This window comes from Oryctolagus cuniculus, chromosome 11 (assembly GCF_051225735.1).
Source record: "Oryctolagus cuniculus isolate XC-2025 breed Fujian yellow rabbit chromosome 11, ASM5122573v1, whole genome shotgun sequence".
NCBI classification, from domain to species: Eukaryota; Metazoa; Chordata; class Mammalia; order Lagomorpha; family Leporidae; genus Oryctolagus; species Oryctolagus cuniculus.
Window position 1 is genome coordinate 114056858 of NC_142877.1, and position 22231 is coordinate 114079088.

The 22231-nt window shown below is 62.1% G+C and overlaps 1 protein-coding gene across 2 annotated transcripts; it reads right to left on the reverse strand.

Annotated features, from left to right (window-relative positions):
- Positions 1 to 6893: 6893 nt before the first annotated feature.
- On the reverse strand, positions 6894 to 21956 carry PVALB (parvalbumin). Of its 2 annotated transcripts, none has more exons than XM_008257076.4 (5): positions 21754 to 21956; positions 19586 to 19653; positions 17924 to 18056; positions 16740 to 16849; positions 6894 to 7118 (listed from the first exon to the last, which is right to left on the reverse strand). In XM_008257076.4, the coding sequence occupies exons 2-5, from the start codon at positions 19644 to 19646 to the stop codon at positions 7090 to 7092; spliced, it is 333 nt and encodes a 110-aa protein (XP_008255298.1). In that variant the 5' UTR covers positions 19647 to 19653; positions 21754 to 21956; the 3' UTR covers positions 6894 to 7089. The 2 variants fall into 2 exon arrangements, with proteins under 2 accessions (XP_008255298.1, XP_002711455.1); XM_002711409.6 differs by lacking the exon at positions 21754 to 21956 and adding an exon at positions 20022 to 20206.
- Between the last annotated feature and the right edge of the window lie 275 nt (positions 21957 to 22231).

Here is a 22231-nt window from a genome sequence, read left to right on the forward strand (position 1 = left end):
CAAGGTTTGCAATTTAAAGACGGAACAGCATGCACAGAGCCTGTTGCCTCCGGGCCCCCCCCCCCTTTCAGATTTCCATCTGCACACGCTCGCCACGCCCTGCTGCAACATCTGGGAGCTGGAGCTTGGTGGCCCCCACGCCGGTGGAGAAGAGCCCTGGACATCGTCCCACCTGGGAAGTGGAGGGGCCCTTCCTGACCTGACCACGGCGCACAGGCGGGCCAGGCAACCCCCAAAGCCCAGTAGGGCCTCTTGCAGTGTGAGCAGGTGCTGGGCTCCTCCTCATTCTTGAAGGGGGAGCTGGACAGACCCAAGGCAGCCCAGAACCGCTCCACTTCTCCCCTCCAGGGCTGTGTGCCCGCCGGTGGCCGTGCCCGGCTCCAGCAGAGGGCAGAGGGACCCCAGGCTCAGCTAATGCAGTGAAGTGAGGTGCCCACATCGTGAGTACAAAGTGAGACCGGGGGCTGGTGTGGTGGCACAGTGGGTTAAGCTGCTGCTTGTACCACCAGCATCCCATAAAGGTGCTGGTTCGAATCCTGGCTGCTCCACATCTGACCCAGCTCCCTGCTAGTGGCCTGGAAAAGCAGCAGAAGATGGCCCCCGCCTTGCATGTGGGAGACCCAGATGGAGCTCCTGGCTCCCAGCTTTGGCCTGACCCAGCCCTGGGTGTTGTAGCCATGTGGGGAGTGAACCAGCAGGTGGAAGATTTCTCCCTCTCTTTCCCTCTCTGCCTTTGAAATAAACCTTGAGAGAGAGAGAGAGAGAGAGAGAGAGAGAGAGATACTGGGATGGTGGGCATGCAATCTTCTTTCTCCCAAGCTGGCTCCTGCTTACTGGCTGGGACCTTGGGTGACTGGGGAACTTGGTCGAGCCTCTCTTTCCTCGCCTGTGAAATGGGGCTAATGATAGGATCAAGCTCAGATGGATGCAGGGATTACATGGGGTTTTGCAAGGCAAGCACTGGGCACAGGCGCAGAGCAAACGCGGAAGTGGCGCACCTGCTGCTACGGCTCCGGGGCACGCTGCTGCTGAACGGCTGAAGAATTCCAATGTACTCTTATCCCTCATGGGAGACAGGACGCTTTCCTCGCAGGGCACCCGAGATGCAGGCAGCTTCCCTGCCGTGGGAAAGAAAGTGCTTACGGAAGCGGTTTATTGGGGCAGGAGAACCGGGCTCATTCCCTCTGTGCTATTCGCATTCGGGCAGGATCTTTCTAGAAGCAGAGAGAGGGCTGGCCCCAGGTCCCCTGCCAGGGTCTCTCCGGCGATGCTGACAAGGTGGTGTTTTGTGATGATTATGCAAGAAGCCTTCCAATAACTGACCTCCGCTCCAGCAGAAATCGCCGTGGGCTTTGCAGAGCTGCTGGGGCGTAGCGATTTCTCAGCTGGCGCTGGCTGGCCCGGCAGGTTTCCCAGCCGCCCCTGGAATTGTCTCCGCGGCGCTCGGCACGACTGAGTGCTCTCTGCTCATTTCTCGAGAGTTCACAGATGCAAGCGCGAGAGGAGAGGGTGACAAGTGGCTTGAGACCCGCAGAAGTGGGAGTGGGAAGAGAGGGGAGCAGGCTGCTCGCTGGCACGCGGCCGAGCTGGCGCCGCAGGCAGCGCGGTGAATACAAACAGCCTGAGATCCTCCTGGGCTCCCTCGGCCCTGTGTTCAGGCACCTGCAGGGTGGGAGTGGCTCCTCCAATGCTCTCCAACACCGTCTCCCTCGGCCTCCTGCCCTGGGCTGCAGAGAGCCTGCTTTCTCATGTGTGTCCCTAGAGACCAAACTGCTGTGTTTGTAACCCCATGGGCAGGGGCAGGGGCAGTGTCCCCCTGGGCTCCAGGCTGGGTGAGCTGGGGTTAAGCCCCTCCTCCGACACTGTCTGGGGTTGAGGTCCTCTGTGAGGACGCGAGTGCAAGTGGTGGCCCCCTTGGGCAGGGGACCAAAGCCAGCAGGGGCGCAATGATGTCACAGCCCCCTGGGGTCAGTGGGCGCTCAGTCCTGCTGGAGAACGGGAGACCTGCGTGGAGCTGGTGTCTGAGTCCCCGCAGCCAAAGGGGACAAAGGGGGTGTGTTCTGAGTCTGACTCAGCCCCCACTGGCAGAGGGAGGGCGCTGCTCTGGGCAGCTCTGCCTTGCCTGGGCAGGCACAGGGGCGGGGCTCCCGCAGCAGGAGGTGGCTCGGTCTTCAGGGTGAGGGGCAGCGCCCCCTTGCGGGATGTGTCACGACCCTCCTTGCCTCGCTCTGCAGGGAGGCTCGAGGTCATGGGTCCTGGGATTGAGGGAGGGGCCGGGAAGGACCCGGCAGAGCAAGGGCCCTGCGGCATGGCTGTTCCTACCCCAGAGTGCTGGCGCGAGCTAGGAAGGCCCTGCCCTCGCACTTGCCCCATGAGCCCCCCTTCACCCGTCAAACGTCAAACGTCAAACGCCCGCCTTGGATCCCACGTCCTCCGGTTTCCTAGGTGATGACCCCTGCCCAGTGACTTAAACTACAGACTTTAGTCCACCCACAGTTCCAGAGGCCGGAAGGCTGGGGTCCAGGTGTGGGAGGGCTCGGGGGGAGGGGTGTCTTGTGGCTGCTGCTTCTCAGCTGGTGGCAGTGTCACGCCAGCTTCTGCCCCCAGCCCCCGCCATCTTCCCACGGCCGCCCCCCCTTGTGTCTTACACGGACACCTGTCATTGGATTTAGGGGCCGCCCGAAACCAGGATGGTCTCATCTCAAAATCCTTACTTTTTTTTTAAAGATTTATTTATTTTTTACTTATTTGAAAGGCAGAGTTACACAGAGAGAGAGAGAGAGGGCGAGGTCTTCCATCTGCTGGTTTACTCCCCAAATGGCTGCAACAGCCAGGGCCGGGACAGGCAGAAGCCATGAGTAGGGAGCTTCTTCCAGGTCGCCCGTGTGGGTGCAGGGACCCAAGCCCTTGGGCCATCCTCTGCTGCTTTTCCCAGGTGCATTAACAGGGAGCTGGACTGCAAATGGAGCAGCCGGGACTTGAACTGGTGCCCCTCATATGGGATGCCGGCGCTGCAGGCGGCACCATAACCCACTACGTCACAGCAGGGCCCCCAAATCCTTCCCTAATTGCACCCACAAGGGCCCGTATTCCCAGGGAGGTCCTGGTCTAAGGTTCTAGGGGCCGTGTCGTTGGGGGGGGGGTGCTGTTCCAGCCACTGTGCTGCATTTCGCAAGTTTTCTGTAGTCACCCTGGCATCGCTTAGGGTTATGGCGGCCTCATGTACCAAGCCCAGCCGCTTAAGCAGCCGGTTTTCCCGTTAGAAGCACTGGCCAGGTCCCAAGCACTCTCCAGGTCCGGCAGTTTCTGGGCCAGTAGGAAGGCATGAGGGAGCCATCGGGGCCCGGGGCTCCCCCTGGTGGAGGCGGCCATCGCTGACTGTGTAATCCTGGAAGGCGGTTCCATGCCTGGGCACTGAGCGAGCGTCCTTCACCCTCCTGTAGGAAAGCCAAGGCCTCGGGCTCAGAGGGCTGCTTCCCTGGAAGCCTCCTGCAGGCCCGTGGGGATGGATGTGCCCAAGGCACGTGTGACTGTGTCTCACGGGACGGAGCCGTGTCCCCTGGGGGACTCAGGGAGTCCCTGCCCTGATAGGTTCTGATGGACAGAAGGGTGAGCTTTAGAGATGGGCGGGCAGTGGCCATGGGTAGTGGGCAATCACACTACAGACGGTGGCGCCTTAAATTCGGGCTGGCTTCCTGGTGCAGCGGGTGAAGCCTCCGCTTGTGCCCCGGGCATCCCACACTGGAGCGCTGCTTTGCGTCCTGGCTACTCTGCTTCCAATCCAGTTTCCTGCTAATGTGCCTGGGGGGAAGGCACCAAGTACCTGGGCCCCTGCCAACCATGTGGGAGACCCGGATGGCGTTCCAGGCTCCTGGCTTCAGCCTGGCCCAGCCCCAGCTGTTGTGGCCACTTAGGAAATGAACCACGGATGGATTCTTAGCCCCCACCCCCATAAATAAATAAATATTTTCAAAAAATTCCCATGATAGGGGTTCCCCATGTTGTTATAGGACATTGACAGGGATTGATTGATTTCGAGGATGTGTCACAGTCAGTGTATTGTGGGTGCCCCGTAACTTCTCTCTCTATTTTTTTTTTTTTTTTGGACAGGCAGAGTGGACAGTGAGAGAGAGAGAGAGAAAGGTCTTCCTTTTTGCTGTTGGTTCACCCTCCAATGGCCGCCGCGGCCGGCGCACCATGCTGATCCGATGGCAGGAGCCAGGTGCTTCTCCTGGTCTCCCATGGGGTGCAGGGCCCAAGCACTTGGGCCATCCTCCACTGCACTCCCGGGCCACAGCAGAGAGCTGGCCTGGAAGAGGGGCAACCAGGACAGAATCTGGCGCCCCAACCGGGACTAGAACCCGGTGTGCCAGCGCCACAAGGCGGAGGATTAGCCTAGTGAGCCGTGGCGCCAGCCCCTTAACTTCTCTTAATCTCATACCTTCTAGACTCTCAGCGCCTCTGTCTCACACAGCGGGGCCTGGTCCCAAGGGCCTCAGCGCCAAGGTGAACCCAGGGAAGAGGCATCAGGGGCAGCGGCTGGGGTGACGTCAACCCTGGAGCCCAGAGGTGGCGAGCTCAGCAGGGGACAGCGCCCGGGAAGAGCCTCCCGCGGGAGAGAGACACGCCAGCTCGTCTCCTCCAAGCCTGCGCTCGCTGGCCCTCAGAAAGCTGGCCAGGTCGGGAGGGAGAAATAGAGGAACGCCTTGGAGACTTCTCTGCATCTTTGGGTGGGGCCGCTATCTTTGGATCCACGCGTGTGACATCCATAGCAACCAGCCGGCGGGGGGTTCAGCAGACTGTGCGTGGCCCGTGGCCCGTGAGCCAGCCCAGGTCACGGCAGCACAGCGTGCTGGAGCCGCGAGGAAGGTGCTCCGTGCGTGCACCTGTCTGCCTGGCAGAGCCGAGGGAAGCCGGGGCCTCCTCAGGGTTAGACAGGAGCCATGGCCTGGGAAGTCCCCTCGTGGGTCCTGACTTTGTGCCACCTTGTCCCTGGCGGTGATGGATTCTGTGTCAACTTGACCGGGCCAAGGGGTGCTCGGCTGTGTGGTCAGACATCCTGGCTGCCTCCGTGAGGGTCTTTTGGACGAAGCCAGCATGGACCTCGATAGATTTAGGCATGTGCCCTCTGTAATGTGTGTTTCGGGAGCGGGGTAGGGGGGGTTGTCCTCCTCTGAGCCAGACTTGCCCCTCCTGCCTGCCTTCAGACAGGGACCGGAGAGGGAGGGACTCTGCCCAGCCTTGCTGCTTCCCTTTGGAATCTCCGTGGAAACTGCCTCCACGCTGTAACCCTCCCATCCTGCCTGCAAAGCTGGCACCACGCGGGCAATGCCAAGGTCTGCCACCAGTAGGATGCGCACCTGAGCCTGGGAAGCCGGAATCCAGAGCTGGCCCAGGGCACCCAGGGGCTCCTTGCAGACAGGACGCCACCCCCTCCAGGCCTCTGACGCACCCGCCCTGGGAGGGGCAGCCCCAGGGATCTCTGAGATGCCCTCAGGGTCTTCCTCTCATTGTCCTGGGGTCTCCGGCCCTGAGTCCCAGTGGGGGTCCTGCACAGTCCCCTCCACCAAGCACCTGTGGCCTGGCAAGAATGGACTGGAATCAAGTGGTCACTTTTTTCCCCATTTCACTTGCAGAAGTTCAGGGGCTCTGTCCCCGTCCGGGGCAACTGTCCAGGGCGGCTGTCCCCAGGGAGGAAGAGGATGGAGCCAGGGAGAGGCGGGGAGAAAGGGCAGAGAGAGTGGAGCGGAAGTTCCAAGGGAGAAGGGGCGGGGCAAGGAGGCTGGGCGGCCTCAGGCCCTAAGGGCTGCACCTGCTTTGGGTTTTCCTTCTGCAGCCTGGACAGCCACAGCACAGTTTTGGGCAGGCGAATCCTGACCTGGGCGGCTCTCAGGGACCGGGAGAGGCCAACCGCCTCCCACGGTGCAGGCCGCAGATCACGAACACACCGGGGCTGAGCTAGAAGCGGTGACGGAGAATGGCGCCGCCCGAAGAGCAGATCACAGAGTGCATTCGGCGGGGCCTTAGGGAGTGAGACCTGGGCCCTACCCCGGGCGGGGACAAGGCCGGGAGCTGAGAGGTGAGAGGACACGGCTGAATCCCGAGTCCACGGCACACAGGTGGGCCCCGCGGTGCCCCCAGCTCCCCCTCCCCTGCACGAGGTGCTGAGCACAGGGGACAGCGCAGGGGGCCACTGTCAGGCACGATTCCACCTCTGCCCACGCCGGCTGCCTGTCTTGGTTTTCTGTAAAAGAGGACAGACATGGTGCCCATGGCAGCAGCTTGCTCGCGGCAGGCCGGCAGATGATGCCGTGTAGCAGAGCCCCGCAGCCACTCCCCTCCCAAGCAGCTCTCGCCTGTCCCTCCACGTCCTGCTGCTAGCAACAGCGGCAGGGGCCAGAAGCCATCACCCCCTTGCCGTCTTTCCCAGGCTCTGGGAAAATTCTTTCCAAAGCAGAGTTTTGGAGCCGGGAGGTCAAGTGGCCTTGCTCTCAAACACTTGGCTGCTGTGCCCTGTGCTGTGTAGAGTCGAGAGTTTGGGGAGAGAGAGCCATTAAAGCAACTGCAGGTCAGGGTCAGTGGCACCCACTCTCCCGCCCACATGTCCACCCACCCACCCACTCATCCGTCCATCCATCCACCCACCCATCCATCCTTCTGTTCACCCATCCACCCATCCACCCATCCACCCATAGACCTGCATTTACATCCCAGCACCAATGAGTCCTCGTTGCACACATTACCTCCCGTCTCCAGCACTCAGTTTCTCCATCTATAAAATGGGAGTTGATGGATGGGTCCCAGGGGTCCAGCGGGTAGCCCTCGTGGAGGACCCCAGCCCCTCCCCCACCCCAGGTGGTCTGGAAAACCCCGTCTCCCAAGCGGGCCCAGAGTCTGATTGGTATGGCCTTTATTGTCTCTCCATCATTTTCCAGAATAATCGGGGGGTGTGTGTGGGGGTGTTCATCTGAGGGTCGCAGGGGTCGGGGGAGTAAAAAATGACATAAACAAACCGAACAGCAGGAGGGGGGGCTGTGACGGGGGCTTCGGGGTGGGGGGTGGAAGGTCCCAGCAGGCAGTCAGCACCTCTTAGCTTTCAGACACCAGAGTGGAGAATTCTGCAAAAGCGAACCACACAGCGAGGTGAGTCCCAGGCGGGGAAGTTGGCCTGAGCCCCGCCTCCCGCGAACAGGGCCTGAGCCCCGCCTCCCGCCTCCCGCGCCGCTTACTGCTGCTGCTTGCAATCCCTGCGGCAGACCCAGAGGGAGGGGAAGCCTGAGTGTGGGAGTGCGTGAACCCATGAAAGGAGAGGAGAGGCGCGGAGGCTCCCGGGTCTCCTGCTCACACGCACGGTTAGAGATTTCCTGAGCCGCCTCCAACAGACTGTACAGGCGCGTTTTTCTCATCAGGCCCATTCTGTAGGTGAGGAAGCTGAGGCTCACGGCCCAGCAGTTTTACTAAACTTCTCTGCTGCCCCCCAACCCCAGGAGATGAGACAGGACGAGGACTTTGCCACCGCAAGCCACGGTGTCTCTGAGGTGCCGTGTCCCAGGCCTGCCGGGGGGTGCAGGGTCTCGGGCAAGTCCCCGTCGCAGTCTTGCGGTGTGGGGGAGACTGGCCTGGGGAGCAGGAGCTGGGAGCCCCAGGCCTACCCTGGTTCTGTTTGCCAGCAAAGGTGCCTGCCTGCGGGTTCAGTCAGTCCCCTTACCTATCCGCGGAGCGCAGAGAGGGGACAGGAGCCATTCCCTGTGAGGGACAGAGGCCAGGCTGGTGTGGAATGGCTTCAGAAAGTGCCGGGGACGGCCCAGGGCACGGCTCACCCTCTTGGGCTTGGCGGGGGCGTACTGGCAGAGCCCACCCGATGCCCTGGCTGGCTTCTCGCTGCCCCGTGGGCTTTTCTACACTGATTCGCAGGTCAGACTTCTGATGGCCACACATGCCACGCCATGGCAACCACCAGCGCTGGCCCAGACCACGTGCGGGGACGCGCATCTGAGCTCCTCCGCTTTCTGGGGTTTGGCCTGGGAAACAGACACCGCCCTCTCTTGTCCCCAGACTGCCGGCAACATCCATGGCCAGGATCGGGCACTCACGGGCTCTCTGCCTGGAACGCGTTTCACATAGATGGTCTCTGTCCACGGCTACGCCACGGCAGACGCACTTCCTTTTTTTTTTTTTTTTTTTTTTGACAGGCAGAGTGGACAGTGAGAGAGAGAGAGAGACAGAGAGAAAGGTCTTCCTTTTGCCGTTGGTTCACCCTCCAATGGCCGCCATGGCCGGCGCGCTGCGGCCGGCGTACCGCGCTGATCCGATGGCAGGAGCCAGGAGCCAGGTGCTTTTCCTGGTCTCCCATGGGGTGCAGGGCCCAAGCACTTGGGCCATCCTTCCCTGCACTCCCTGGCCACAGCAGAGAGCTGGCCTGGAAGAGGGGCAACCGGGACAGAATCCGGAGCCCCGACCGGGACTAGAACCTGGTGTGCCGGCGCCGCTAGGCAGAGGATTAGCCTAGTGAGCCGCGGCGCCGGCCAGCAGACACACTTCTGTGTGTGCGTTACAGACGGGGGGACCAAGACCCGGGACCTCAGCGGCTCGACCATGGCCACACAGTGGACACGAGCATGCACGTTCTTGGGCCACCCTTCCCGACCTGCGGGTCCTCAGCCTGCCCTGACCTAGGCGTAGGGCCACGCGTCCCGGCTCACATGTCCCCATGGCCACTGCTGTCACCTCAGCCCATCTCAGTCTGCGTGGTTCCCAGCCCTCTCTGGGACAGGGTCTTGTTTATGGACTCACTGCTGCAAAGCCCTGGAGGGAGGGGAAGCCTGCCTCTCCCGTCCGCGCAACGTGGATGCAACAGAGCCTGAGCACCCCCTGCCTTCCAGCCCCGCGTAGGGGTCTCAGCTGTTCCCTTCCAGCACAGAGACACCTAAGACGTAGAGACTGCAAGGAGCCGGCTCTGGTCCTCCCCTTCCCAGCGGCACTGGCCCCCGGACCTCGCCTGGAACCCCCAGGCTCCCTGACTGTTCATCGGAAGAGTTCAGGAATCACCTTCACCCCGGCCGGGACTGCGTGCAGCCGGCGGGGAGGGGCCGAGGGACTGGGAGGGAGTGGGCAGCCCAGCAGGTGGGAGCCCCGCTGAGGGTGACTTTCAGGATTGGGGGTTGGATGCGAAACCCTCTTAAGTCAGACCCCGCGCCTGCCCTGAGGTCTCTGACGCAGCCGGGATGTCACGAGGCCCCCGGGCCCTGGCTTTTTTAAGAGAACACAAGATTCTAATTTTGTCCCATCCCAGCCTTGGCGAGGGCAGAGGGCAGCTCTCCTGTCCCTTTCTGCCTGCCTCGGGCAGCGCGGTTAGAAGCCAGGCAATTAACTCCCAGCAGCCCGTCAAGGGCGCTTCCTCTAAGAGCTTCCCGGAGCTGCGCAGCCCTCGCCCCAGCAAAGACGCAGGGACAGGAGCGAAGCCGCGGAAGTCCAGCTCCTGAGTCTGTGGGGCGTCCGCTCTGGGGGATGTCCCTCCGACGCTCACCCCGGGGTTTGGGGCAAGCGGGCTGAGGGTCAGCTCCCGCCTCCTGTTCCTTGCTTCTGTAACCTTCAAGTAGATCCTCTGCCTCAGTTTCCTCATCTGTAAAATGGAGCTAGGACAGCACCTACCTCCTGGGCTAACGCTACATCCGGTAGCAGTTGGATTCTAGATGTTTCTATGCTTTGGGCCACTTTGAAACCAAGCCTATGCAACGTCTGGTGACTGCCGGGTGCAGGCAGGGCCCTGGAGGTGGCAGCGGGACTCTCATTAGCATCCGAGCTGCTCTTGCTGCTGGCTTCCGTCTCCATCACCCCCACCACTGCCTGACTCCACCCTGGCACCAGCCTGCAGCCTTCCAGCAGCCCTGGAGCTGGGTCCAGCGCCACCTGGTGGAGGGGCCGGGGTCACTATTTTACCTCTCTGTGCCTCAGTTTTCTCGTCTGCAGGGTGGGTACAACAATGCCTACTTGCACAGCTATGAGAAAGACCAGCAGAGAAGATAAAGATGCCAGGCACACAGTAGGTGGTTTATGAGTGCTAGGCCCACCCCCTCAGAGCTCCTATGCACAAGTGATGCAGAGTGAATGGGCATACCGAGGCTCACCCCCACCTCCCCAAAATAAAGGTAGCAGCAGGGGCTACATGAGTAACAGACCAGAAGTGCCTTGTGCTCAGCTGCATCTCGCAGCCGGGGCACAGATCAGCTCTAACTGCAGCCCTGACAGCCCGCGTTCCTTGAGAGGGATCCGGAACCCTCTCCCCGCAAGACTCTGGCCAAGTGTAGCACCGCCCGTGCGGCCAGAGGCCACCCCAAGCTTGCTACAGCCTCCTCGTCTGATCGGAAAGAGCCCCAGGCAGGGGGAGGCGGCAGAAGAGAAGATGCGCGGACTCTGTTCTTTCCTTTCCCTTCGGAAACTGCAATTGGCCTAATTAGGTCCGCTCCAGGCCGGTGCCACTGGGATCGGACAAATTTAGAAGCTATTGACAGGTGGGACCGGCACACGCTGATAGCCTGGAGTGAAACCGAGACTGTCAGAGTCAGCGGCTGGACGCTGCCTCCCGGCCTCTGTCGTGGTGAGCGGGGACGAGGACCCGGTCTCCTGGTTTTATCCCCTTGCCTCGAAATAGCTCCCGGCTCGAGTTCTTATAAATTAGTATTGTAAGCAGGGATCACTTTCCCGTGACAGGAGGCAGGGTCATTTGGGGTCAAGCCGGCCAGCCGTGAGGAGGCAACGTAAACAGTTCTGGGGCATCCGTCTGTGCCAGGCGCTGCCCCGCGTGGTCCTGCATTCCAGCCTCGCCGGCTCTCTCATCCCCATTCTTCCTGCAAGGGAAACTGAGTCCAAGAGTGGCTCACCAGGGAGATGCTAACTCAGACATGGCTCCCACCAGGGTGCTCCTCAGCGGTGCTGGCGGGGTGGAGGGGAGGGGGTGTCCCACGCCCTGCGTGGGGACCCCAGCTGCAGCCCTCGTGCAGAAGGAGAGAGACAAACGGCCCACATCCTCCTGCGGCCCTGACCGCGGCTCCATCTCGCAGGGGGCCAGTTACATAAGCAGCGCCGAAGCTTATCTGGTGCAACATAAGGGCTGGGGCTGAGGAAAGTCCACGCGGGAATAGTAAGGAGCAGACTTGCCAAGTACAGAAACCGTTCCGAACTGCAAAGTCTCAGCCCTGCCCAGGGCGGGGTGGAGGAAGTCAGGAGACCCAGGTCTCCCTCAGCCGGGGATCTGCCACGTGCCCTTGGCATCCAACGACCTCAGGTTCCACATCCACGGGTGGGGCTCTGGGTCCTGGCCCTCCCAGAGCTGGTGCGAGGCTCAGCTCTGCTGGGATCAAATCCCACCGGGGGTGGAGGCTGGGATTACAGGCAGGCGGGGAGCCTCTCCTTCCCCGCTCTGGCCTTTCTCTCCTCTGAAACTCAGCTTGGGTTGTGTTAAGGACGGGACCCCGCTGCTTCCCAAGGGTTAAGCCGAGACTTAGTGGGGCTGCATTCACAGGCAGTAAGAGGAAAGAATTCATGTCCAGAACATTCGGACAGAATGGATGCCCCAAGGGCTGAAATGCCAAGGTCACATCCAGGCCTGGTTCCTGTGCTTCTGGGAGGGGAGGGTCTTCCTGCATCGCTCCCACCCGCCCAGCAGGCTTAACAGGCTACTGAAGGATGAGCGAGCACAGATTTTGCTGGAAGGAAGCAGAAGCGGCAAATGCCTTCAGGTGGGAGCGTGGAGCGGCCACCGTGGTGGGGCGATCGCGAGGTCGAAGGCTTCAGCAAGGGGGGTTGCAAAATCAAGCCACAGGCTCCCGAGGGAGAAGAGGCTTAGAGCACAGGAAAGCGGGCCCTCCCCCAGTCGGGCTTCAGGGCACAGGGAAGGGGCGTGCAGGCGTGCCTACAGGGGCGTGCGGATCCTGCGAGCAGCCCCAGGACTGAGACCTCTGGAGCCAGCGTTTGAATGGGGCCGATGCCTCGCAGCGGTGGCCGTGCCTCCCCCGCGGACGCTGCCCTTTGTGGAGCTGCGCTGAGCTGTGGAGCGCCGAGAGAGGCAGGGCCTGTGTGCACACCCTGGCCCCAGGAAGGCAGCAGGGGTGCTCACCTCATTCTAGTCGCTGTGCGTCTTCCTCCGGGGCAGGCTGTGGGTTGGAGAGCCCGGGCTGGGGACACAGGTGTGTGCGAGGCAGGCCAGGTCCTAGCTCTGCCCCTGAGTGACCCTGGGCCTGCCACTTAACCCCCCCCCCCCAGTGCCTCCATTCCCTCACCTGTAAAACAGGGATAGGAGCACCTCCTGCCTAGGGCTGTTTAAGGCTCACTACACCATCAGGCGCCACCTGGTATCTTGGTAGAAAGGCAACAACTTCAGCGCCACCCGGGAGTCTGCCCTGGGTGCTGTGAAAAGCCCTCCAGGTGGTTCTGACAGCGGCTACGCTTGGACACCCCTCGGCGTGTGAAGGTCAACTGCGTGAAAAGGCACCTGCTGCATTGTCCATGCACCTGCCTCACTCTCTGCACCTGCTTTGGTGCTGGGGCTTTGCACCTGCAGCAGGGGTCTGGGGACCTCCCCCATCTTTCTAGCTCCTCTCCCCTTCAATACCTTAGCCCACACGCCCACCCAGGCCAGCCGGGCACAGTCTTTCTGTGTGGCTGGGAAGAGTCGATTGACCGCATCTATAAACGTCCTGGAGCTTCCTGCAAGTAGTCACCCCAGAGACGGGAGTGCAGAGGGTTATTATTAGAACGCTGTCTTTCTGGCCCCTCCCTTCAGTCTGGGACCCTAGAGAACCCAGGAAATAGCACTCACCTTCGGAAGGACAAAGACAACCGTGACAGAGGCAGTCCCTGGCCCCAGATGCACCCAGCACCTGCAGCGTGCAAGTCCCTGCTGGCCGGGTCTCCACCCGTGGCCTGCACACAGCCTCTGCCTACCCACAGGGCAATGCTTCCTTATACTGCATGCCCAGAGCTGGACACATCCCCAGACCAGGTACTGAGGCCAGAACTGCATAGAACAAAGCCCCTGCCGTGTAGGGCTGACATCTCAGCAGCAGAGAGAGAAGCGAATGGCAGGTCACTACACAAAGCCGTCCAGCGGTGGCTGCTCCCCAAACTTCAAGCGCACAAGTGGAAGAGGCAGTCCAGGGCTTGCGCATCGGAACCCAACAGACCCGAATTCAGATCCAGTCATGGGAATTCAGGCAAACTCTGAGCCTTGGGGTTCTCACCCGCAGAATGGGCGAGTAGTAGCAGCCACCCCCCCCCCCCATAGCCAGCGCCGTGGCTCAATAGGCTAATCCTCCGCCTTGCGGCGCCGGCACACTGGGTTCTAGTCCCGATCGGGGTGCCGGATTCTGTCCCGGTTGCCCTTCTTCCAGGCCAGCTCTCTGCTGTGGCCAGGGAGTGCAGTGGAGGATGGCCCAAGTGCTTGGGCCCTGCACCCCATGGGAGACCAGGAAAAGCACCTGGCTCCTGCCTTCGGATCAGTGTGGCGCGCCGGCCGTGGCGGCCATTGGAGGATGAACCAACGACAAAAGGAAGACCTTTCTCTCTGTCCCTCTCTCTCTCTCACTGTCCACTCTGCCTGTAAAAAAAAAAAAAAAAAAAAAAAAAAAAAGTAGCAGCCACCCCCAAGCTGGCAAGGAAGAGTGATGAGGAAGGGCCAAGCACAGTGCCTGGAGGCGCCCCATGAAGTCTGGGTGCCTGCTCTCATTGGTCAAGGTCACGCCTGTGCTCAGCTGGTCCACACGTGCAGCTTTACCCATCAGGGCATCCAGAGCTGGAAAGGACGCAGGGACTGGCTAGCGATCGGACCCTCGTTTCACAGACTGAGACTCTACAAGGCAGAGGGTTCAGTCACCTGTTCCAGGTCTTTCTGGGAGTTGAAGGCACCTGTTGGCTGGGAGTGCAGCTCGGACCCTTCTGGCTTTCAGAGGGAGCTGGCAGCCCACAGAGCACCCCAGGCAGACCCCCTGGAGCCCTGCAATGGGTTTTGCCTCCTGCCTGGGACCCCCTGGGCAGCACCAAGTCCACTCTTCCTGCATCTGGGAGGTGGGAGGGGAGAGGGGCCTCCTGCATCTTTCCCCCTCCAAAGCATGAAGCGCGGGTCCCCAGCCCAGGGTGGGCCATGCTCGCCCCCCCCTTTCAGCTCTTCTGTCCACCATTTTTGTGTTCTGCCCCAGTCACAGGAGCTCAGTGGAAGCCGTACAGGTTGGCCTGGGCCTGGACTGAGCTGCCAGACAGACCTGGGGCAGAGCCTTGGTTCTGGCACCTGCTGGCAGTGTGGTCTAGGACCCCCTGAGCTGCCCTTTCCACACGGGCACCTACACCACCCCCTGTTCTTCCAAGGTCACACGATATGACACTCGGACAGAGCCCAGCCCTGGGCCGTGGCCCTGCCACGTACCCAGGTCACCTCTCTCCACTCCCCCATCTTCTTGCCTCTTTCCAAACACACCTCAACTTGCCAGCCTTCGTTTGTCATTGCCAGCACCTTGCCTGGTCCTCCCATCACCTGCCCCTCCCAGCCTGCGGCAACCCTGGCCTGTAGCCCTCGGAATCCGTTCAAGGTGCCTGCTGCCCGCCCCTCCCCGCCTCTGCCTGGCTGAGCATCCCTAGGCTGAAATCTGAAATCTAAAACTCCCTGACCTCAGACACGATGCTATGCAAATATTCCAAAGTCTGGGTGGGGGACACCTGACACGCTTCTGGTCCCAAGCTTTCTGGGTAAGAGATGCTCATGCCATAGGATCATTCTCTTGTGTGCACTCAGGGAGAGCTGCAGGCAACGTGCCCACGTGACCGTGCCCAGTTTACAGGAGAGAAGACTGAGGCTGAGGGCCACAGAGCTGCTGCCCAGGGGCTCCCAGCCAGGACTCGGTGCCTCTGAGCCGTCCGTCGTAACCTCCTCCCTTCCCCCCTGCCACCGTGGACCAGAGCTGCTTCCGTGGATGCCTGCGGGGTCTCTGGGAAGGGCTGAGTTGGCTCTTTAAGGTCTGGGTGTGGCAGGGAGGGAGGAAAGCAGGGAGACGGGGAACCAGGCCTGGGCCGCCCTGGTTTTTCTCCAGTATTTCGGTTGTCTGTGTGCAGCCAGCCATGAAGACCCTGCCCCGGGCTTCTGAGCTGTGGCTTCTTGGCCTCAAATAAAAATGTGAGGCAGGTCTGGGGGCCTGGGTGGGGGTCAGGGTGAAGGGCAGGGCTGCAGGCGGAGCTGATGAGAGGGGCGAGGGTGGGGGGAGCACCTGCTCTCAGCAGCATCACGAAGAGCAGCCCCTCTTCCACCCCCTGCACGCCGGCTCCTTCGCAGCCACCTCCCTCCTGCCCGCTGGCCTCACCTGACCTTGCTAGTCCCCATTCCTGTTTCTGGTGCACACAGAAACAGTTTTAATAAACTGACCCTCCCTTTCAGAATCCTCGTGCCTGTCCCCAAGCGATTTTGTGTCTGTGGCCACTTCATTTGCACAACGAGCCTGAGCCCATCTGAGAAGCTTGCGCGTCCCATTTATCATGCACGGGAACCCGGGTGGGGAGAGGCAACGGGGTCAAGGGCACAGCTGGCAACGGGCAAGAGGAAGCCGAGCACGGGGAACGGGCGACAGCTGTTGCGGACGCTCCTGCCTCGTGTCAGCCCTTGGCTCCGCACTGGGGACAAAAGGATGAGCGGAACCCACTCCCTAGTGCACGCACGGAGCGCGTTTCCGCTGTGCCAGGTGCCGTTTCGGCCCCCGACAGCAAGCTTTGTCGACAGGTAATACGCATGCCGACCCTACGAGATAGCAGCTACCTCCAGCCTCAGCTCAGACATGAGAAAACGGGGCGCAGCGGCGTCCTGCCAACTGTTCAAGGTCATGCAGCCACGAAATAGCAGGGCTGGGACTGGAACCCAGAGGCCCAACAGCTGCACCCCAGCTTTCCCTCGGATGCAGGCAGGACGATCTGGGGAACAGACGGTAGCAGGGGGACCCAAAGCCCTGGCTGCACAGCCGAGACCTCCACCACCGCGCCCTGCCTTTGCCCTAGGCTGAGCCGACATGCACTCCCAAGGACGTGGTGATGCTGAGAGAGAGAGCAAGGCACGAGGCCGCTTAGGAGGACCAGGGTGTGGGGTGCTGGTCGCCAGCCTCCTGCTCAGGCATCCCCCCTTCTTCTAAGTCCTGGAGACTCCCGGCTGGCTGTTTCCCCTGGCTCTCTGACACCCATGGAACGGAGCATTTGAGCACAGCCCACACCGGGCTGGAGAGTTGAGAGGGCAGCCGGGCAGGATGCTGGGGAGGACAGGAGATAAGGATTTCCATGCCTGGAATCTGAGACGGGGGGGGGGGGGGGGCGGAGGCCCCATGGGGGTCAGGTGGCCTCGTTCCCTCAGAGGACAGATGAGAGACAGAGGCCCAGAGAGGGAGAAAGACTGCCCAAGGTCACACAGCAGGGTGGGATTAGTGTCAGCGCCAGAACCCAGGCTAAAAAGGGCAGGCAAGGTTCAGAAAAAAATGCCTGATTTCCTAGGCTCCTGGTCCAGTAGGGGCAAAGACAAGACTTCACTCCTTCTGGGTTGTGTGAAATTAGAAAAAGCTATCAGGTTTTCACTGGCTGTCTTATGACCTCGTAGGTTGACTTTTTCCTCCTAACCCTGGAGGTGAGGGCCCTCGACTCCCACGCCTGTCACAGACACAGCCTCAGATCCACACAGCCCCAGGGCGCCCGGCCCCGAGCGCGAGCGCGCAGCTACCCACCATCCGCCCCGATCTTGCCGTCCCCATCCTTGTCGCCGGCAGCCATCAGCGTCTTGGTTTCTTTCACAGACAGGTCTCGGGCGTCTGGGGAGAAGCCCTTCAGGATGAATCTGGAGGATGGAGGGGAGGAAGCAGAGGAGGGAGTCAGGGCCAAGGTCACCTTGCAGCAACACGGGGCGGGGGTGGGAATGGGGCAACTGGACAGGCAGCAAACAGCAGGCTTGCGTGCAGCTGTGCAGGGCGGGGTAGCCTGACCGTGCAGGGCCTGGGGTGGGGCACAGGCTGTCCTCCGGGGTCGACCCCGCTTCATTTTAAAATCCATTCAACCAACGTGTCTGGAGAGCAGGGCTGTGCCGAAGACCAAGAGCACAGTGGGGACCTTAGGAAGCCCCGGAAGAAATGGGGAGAGGCCCCGGAGGGTGAGGGGTGCCGTGATGGCGGAGGCAAGGAGAGAGGCACCCAGGGAAGGCGCCCATCCCCCACGGGGAGAACGGAGGTGACGCCCGGGGCAGAGGGAGAAGTCAGCCTGGGAGTGGCTGTGTACCCGTGACTTGGGTGTGGGTGGGCAGCAGAAGGTTCTAGATACGGGTACCCTTGTGAGATGGCTTAGGGGACACACAGGATAGGCAGGGGACGTCTCTACTCAAAAGGCCTCTCTCACCCCTCTCCTTTCTCTGAACAAAAGTGGGCACAGCCGTGGCCCCAGAGAGGCGTGAGGCACAGTCGGGTGGGCAGGTACAGGCCGGGTGGCAGAGGCACGGCTCTTTGCTGCCAGTTTGCATTTGCCTAATCACAACCTTCTCCCCCTCCGCCTCGCTCCAGGGAGCCCTGACACCCTCCCACCCCCGCAAAGCTGGCCCAGAGGGCGCTGGGCTCTGCAGGTGGGCGGTGGAAGGTGGCTTTCAGACAGGCAGAAATCAGTGAAGACCGAAGCCACGGAGCGTCTGGCCGGGCAGCGCGGTGAGGCGGCGAGAGCGCGGGCTCTCTGTGTGTGCTCGATTACTAAGCAGCGTCCCTCCATTAGCGATATTAAGTGGCTATGATTTAACCGAGTCGGCTGAGGGGCATTAGCCCAGCCGGCCGTGGGCCCTGCGGTCACCCGCAGCTGGCGAGAGAAGGGTGGGGCTGAGGGGACCTGGGAGCAGCGAGAGTCCCCCTCCCCGCCCCCGCCAGCCTCCGTGTACCCCAGCTCTTCCTCCTCGATGAAGCCGCTCTTGTCCTTGTCCAGGATGTGGAACACTTTCTTCACGTCTTCCGTGCTCTTCTTCTTCAGCCCCACCATTTGGAAGAACTTTTTGTGGTCGAAGGACTCGGCGGCTGTGGGGGGAGGGGAGGAGCAGGTGACAGGAGGCAAGGAGGGGCCCAGGGGAGGCTGGGGGAGGGTAGTTGTAGGGTAGGGGCTCCCACACACCAGTGGTGCGGGGCTCCGGGGTCCCAGGCAAAGGCAGGTGTCTCCTCCATCCAAGGTCAGGCAGCCAGGGTGGGAGACGACCTCCTTCCCCAACCGCACTGCACCTTTCCCCGAACACCTAACAGACCCTTTTGGCCTCCTGAGTTTCCATGGAGGCTTGGGGCAGCGGTGGGAGTGAGCGGGGAGATGAACGTGGGGAGAGCAGAGCCCGGTGCGGGCATCTGCACAGAGGTGGGGGAGGGGGAGGCTGACCTCTTTCTCGAACCACAGACCAGACTGCGTCTCCAGGAAATGGACAAGGAGAGAACCAGTTTCTCTCAAGGTCACAGGGTGGGGGGAGGGGGAAGGGCCTGGAGTCACCTGTTCTAGGGGCTCACGTGGAGGGGGCTGGGGGATGATCGCCCAGCCACGCTGCTTCTGTGACTCAGGGCAGAGAGCATGGGTACCACGGTGCCCTGGGAGGGGGCTTCCCCGGAGAGATGTGGAGGGGGATGGGAGCCCGTCCTGCTCCCCAGTTTCCTGTCTTGAGGTTCCTTGTTGGAGCATCCTGGGGAGAGTGCAATGGTCCACTGAGTGTGTGTGTGCATATGTGTGAGCATGTGTGTGTACATGTGTGTGCACCTGTGTGTGTGTGTGTGTGTGTGTGGTTGGAGGAGGAGAGGCTGTTGAGAGTCACTCTCCCTCAGCCCAGGTTCAGAGGGAGACAGCTTAAGCCACTCTAAGCACCTCTGACTCCAGGTTGGGAGACACCTGGACCCCTCCTGTGTGCCCTTGGACAAGTCTTTCCTCCTCTCCCAGCCTCCCTTTCCCCGGGGGAGGGGGAGGGCACTGCTGGTTCGCCCTTGGTCCTCTGGAAGGGGCTGGAAGCAGAGCTGAGCGCTCCCTAGGGAAGGTCACCTCCCCCCGCGCCAGCCCGTAGCCCGTAGGTGGCGAGGGTCCCAGACCGCAGGGAGGGGGCTGGGACAGTCGGGAGCGGGGGACATCGCGGGCGAGAAAAGTCCTGTTCAGAATAGGGGTCAAGGAAAGGGGCCCCGGGGGAGAGAAAGCGGGCGCGCCGGCAGCCCCTCCACGTGCCTTCCAGGGGAGTCCTGAGCGCGCCCAAGGACCCGGGAGGTCCCTCCCGCCGCCAGCTCTTTGCCCTTGGTCCCCGGACCCAGCGTCCTCCCGGCGGGGCCGGGCGCCCGCGAGTTTGCATTGTTCGGGCAGGACGCTCCCCGCGCCAAGTCCCGCCTGGACCGAGTTTGGGAAATGCTGAGCCTCCCTGCCCCACCACACACCTCCGCCCCCGGCCCCCAGCACACACCGGTCCCCCGCGCCCCGCTGGATGCGTGGGCAGGGGAGCGCCGGGGAGGATGCGCGGGCTGCGGGGCAGCAGAGGTGCGGGGCGAGGGTGCAGGATGAGAGGGGAGGGTGGGGAGGGTGGTGCGCTGCTCACCCGCAAAGGCGCCTATTGCCTTCTTGATGTCCTCAGCGTTGAGCAACTCTGTCATCGCCATCCTGCAACTGTTTGAGCGGGCAGAGCAAGTGCGAAAAGATTAAAAAGTGCTTTTCTCATCATTTCTGCTCATATGACCAGCGCTGCAGTGCCGCGCGCCCGGCGCACGCCCGCCCGCCCTGGCACCGCGCCAGGGGCGCCGGGCGCCGCGCGCCGCGGGAACAGCTCAGTCCCGCCGCACGCGCGGCTGAGCAGCGCCCACCCTAAGCCTTCCCCGCCCCGCACTGCCCAGCCGGAGGTCTTGGGGTCCCAGGGGTTGCCGTGGGGGCGCGAGGGGCAGGGGCAAGCTCTGGATGATTCGGGGGCTCCTACTCCACCAGGCGGGTCTAGGCAGTTTGCTCCCTTCCGGGACACGCAGGAGGCGGGGGTCTCCGACCTGGGCTCCTAGGGAGATGTCCGGGGCTTGGGAAGGTCCCGGGCTTCAGGGTCCAGGCTATGCCCTCTCGGGCCCCTCCTCCACCCGGCTCCCTCCGATCTCTTTCCTCTCCTACCCCAGCCTTCAATGCTTGGTCCTGGATGCAAATTTATGCTGCAAAATCTGAGCCTGAGGTTGAGAAATCTGACCCAGGAGGGGCGGTGGCAGGGCCAGGGGCAGGGCCAGGGCCAGCTGCTGCCCCCCCCCCCCCGCAGGAGCCCTGCCACAGCTGGGCAGGGACACATGGTTCAGAAACCATTTTTTTTTTTAATTCTTTTTGCTTATTTGACTTTTCTAAGAACTGTTTCTCCCACCTCCTTGAACACTTACCTTCCTGCCTCCCTGCCCCCTCAATCCTTTCAGGGGTGCTACTTGGAATACACCTGTGGCCCCTCCCAGAAGGCACCAGGTGAGTTGGAGGAGGGGCGGCTCCGTCAGACCAGCTTTGCAGACTACCTATGCTGGCCCTGCGGTCTGAACCTCCCCTCTGGGGAAGGGGACACTCCCTAACTTTACCAAACTTTATACTGGGGCTTCCCGAGAGTGTGTGAGCACTGGACAAGGAGCTAGCCGGCCTGGGTTCCACACCAGGGGCCGCACTGAGCCCCGTGTGACCTTGGGGGCCGTCTTTGGGCTTCTGCGACCGTCTCTCGTGTTGGATGTAGCGGGATCTTGAGACCGCAGCTGGGCAGGTGGGCAGGGGCGGGGCCTGGGGGGAGCTGTCCAGCTGCCCGGCAGCTCGGGTTGCCTGATACTCGCTGTCAACACTGTCGCCCCCGGCTTGGCTCTGGATGGCTGCCCTCCCTGGAAACCTTAGGCGATGCTGGCTCCCGTCGCCCGGCTCCGGGTGAGTCAGCTCCTTCAGGCCCCAGCCCGCCAACTGGCTTCCAAGGCACCGGGCTGTAGCTCCTGACCCAGTATCTCTCCGCAGGAGGCCTCCCCATGCCCCTCAGCTGCTCGGGGCTCTGCTGCCCCTGCTGCCGCCGCCAGCACCTCGGCCCCTGGCTTCCAGCCGGCTGCCTGCTGGGGTGTGCTGTGTTGTGTGTTAGCATCTCGACTTGCAGGCTCTGCTCGCCGCAGGGACCTGGTTAGAGAGGTATCATCCTGGCTGAGGGACCCTCACGCTATACAGGTAGGGCATTGGCCATGGCAGGGCGGGGCTCAGAGTGTGCGACTCCCCCTGTGACCCTCCCTGATCTTGGGGACCCAGCCCTGCAGAGTACCACGTGTCTGAGCACATGCTGGCTCCCTGAGAACCCCAAACTGGCCCCGTGGCAAAAGCCACCATCCTTCTTCCCTGCCTTCCTCCGCCTCTCCCATCAACGGGACACCTGCTCTGGACCCAGGTCCCCCCGGCTGCAGCCTCGGGCAGCGTGGCCCAGCGAGTCCATCCGCCCTCTTTACCCTGCCTCCTCTGGGTCCCCTCTGATGGCATTACCAGTCCCTGCATATCTGGCTCCGCCCCTCTCACGCCAAAGATGGGGTGGCATGAGGCCCAGGCAGGGGCATGGATTTGCCCCAGTACCCACAGGAGCCGGGATGGAGAACGGGGTGGGGGGCCATTGTCTCAGGCCTGCAGTTCGCCCCAGCCCCTGGGTCCCTGGGGACGGGGACGTGTGTGGCTCTCCCTCCTGGCGGCCTCATCCCTGCAGCATCCCTCCGTCCTCCTCCTACCTCAGCAGCTGCCACTCACCTCCGGTGGGGGCGGAGGGCTGGAGCCTGCACTCAAGGGCTGGGCTGGTGGGCGATCCTGTCGGGAAGTGAGCCTGCTGGGGGCATGGCCGCCTATATAGGTCTCTGCCCCAGCTATTTCGGGAGGTGCTGCTGCCCCGGGCCCCGGCCCCCTCCCCTTCCGGTGTCAGGTACTCCCCACCCACGGTGCTGGGTGTCTGTATCACATTCACCCTCCCTGGGCCTATTAATAACCCTTGGCCCCTGCCTCCCTTCAGCACCCAAAATTGAGGCCCGAGCTGGGCTTGCCTCTTCCACGAAGCCTTCCATGACCACGTTAGATGGCAGCAGTGTTTCCTGCTTCTAAACCCTGCAAGGCAGAGAAAGGAGAGGCGAAGGCCTGGGCCAGGCTCCTACACACGTGCTCTCTTCTCGCCATGGCTGTGCAGCCCACGAGTGGACATGGCTGGGAGAGGCACGATGCCAAGTGACCTGCCACT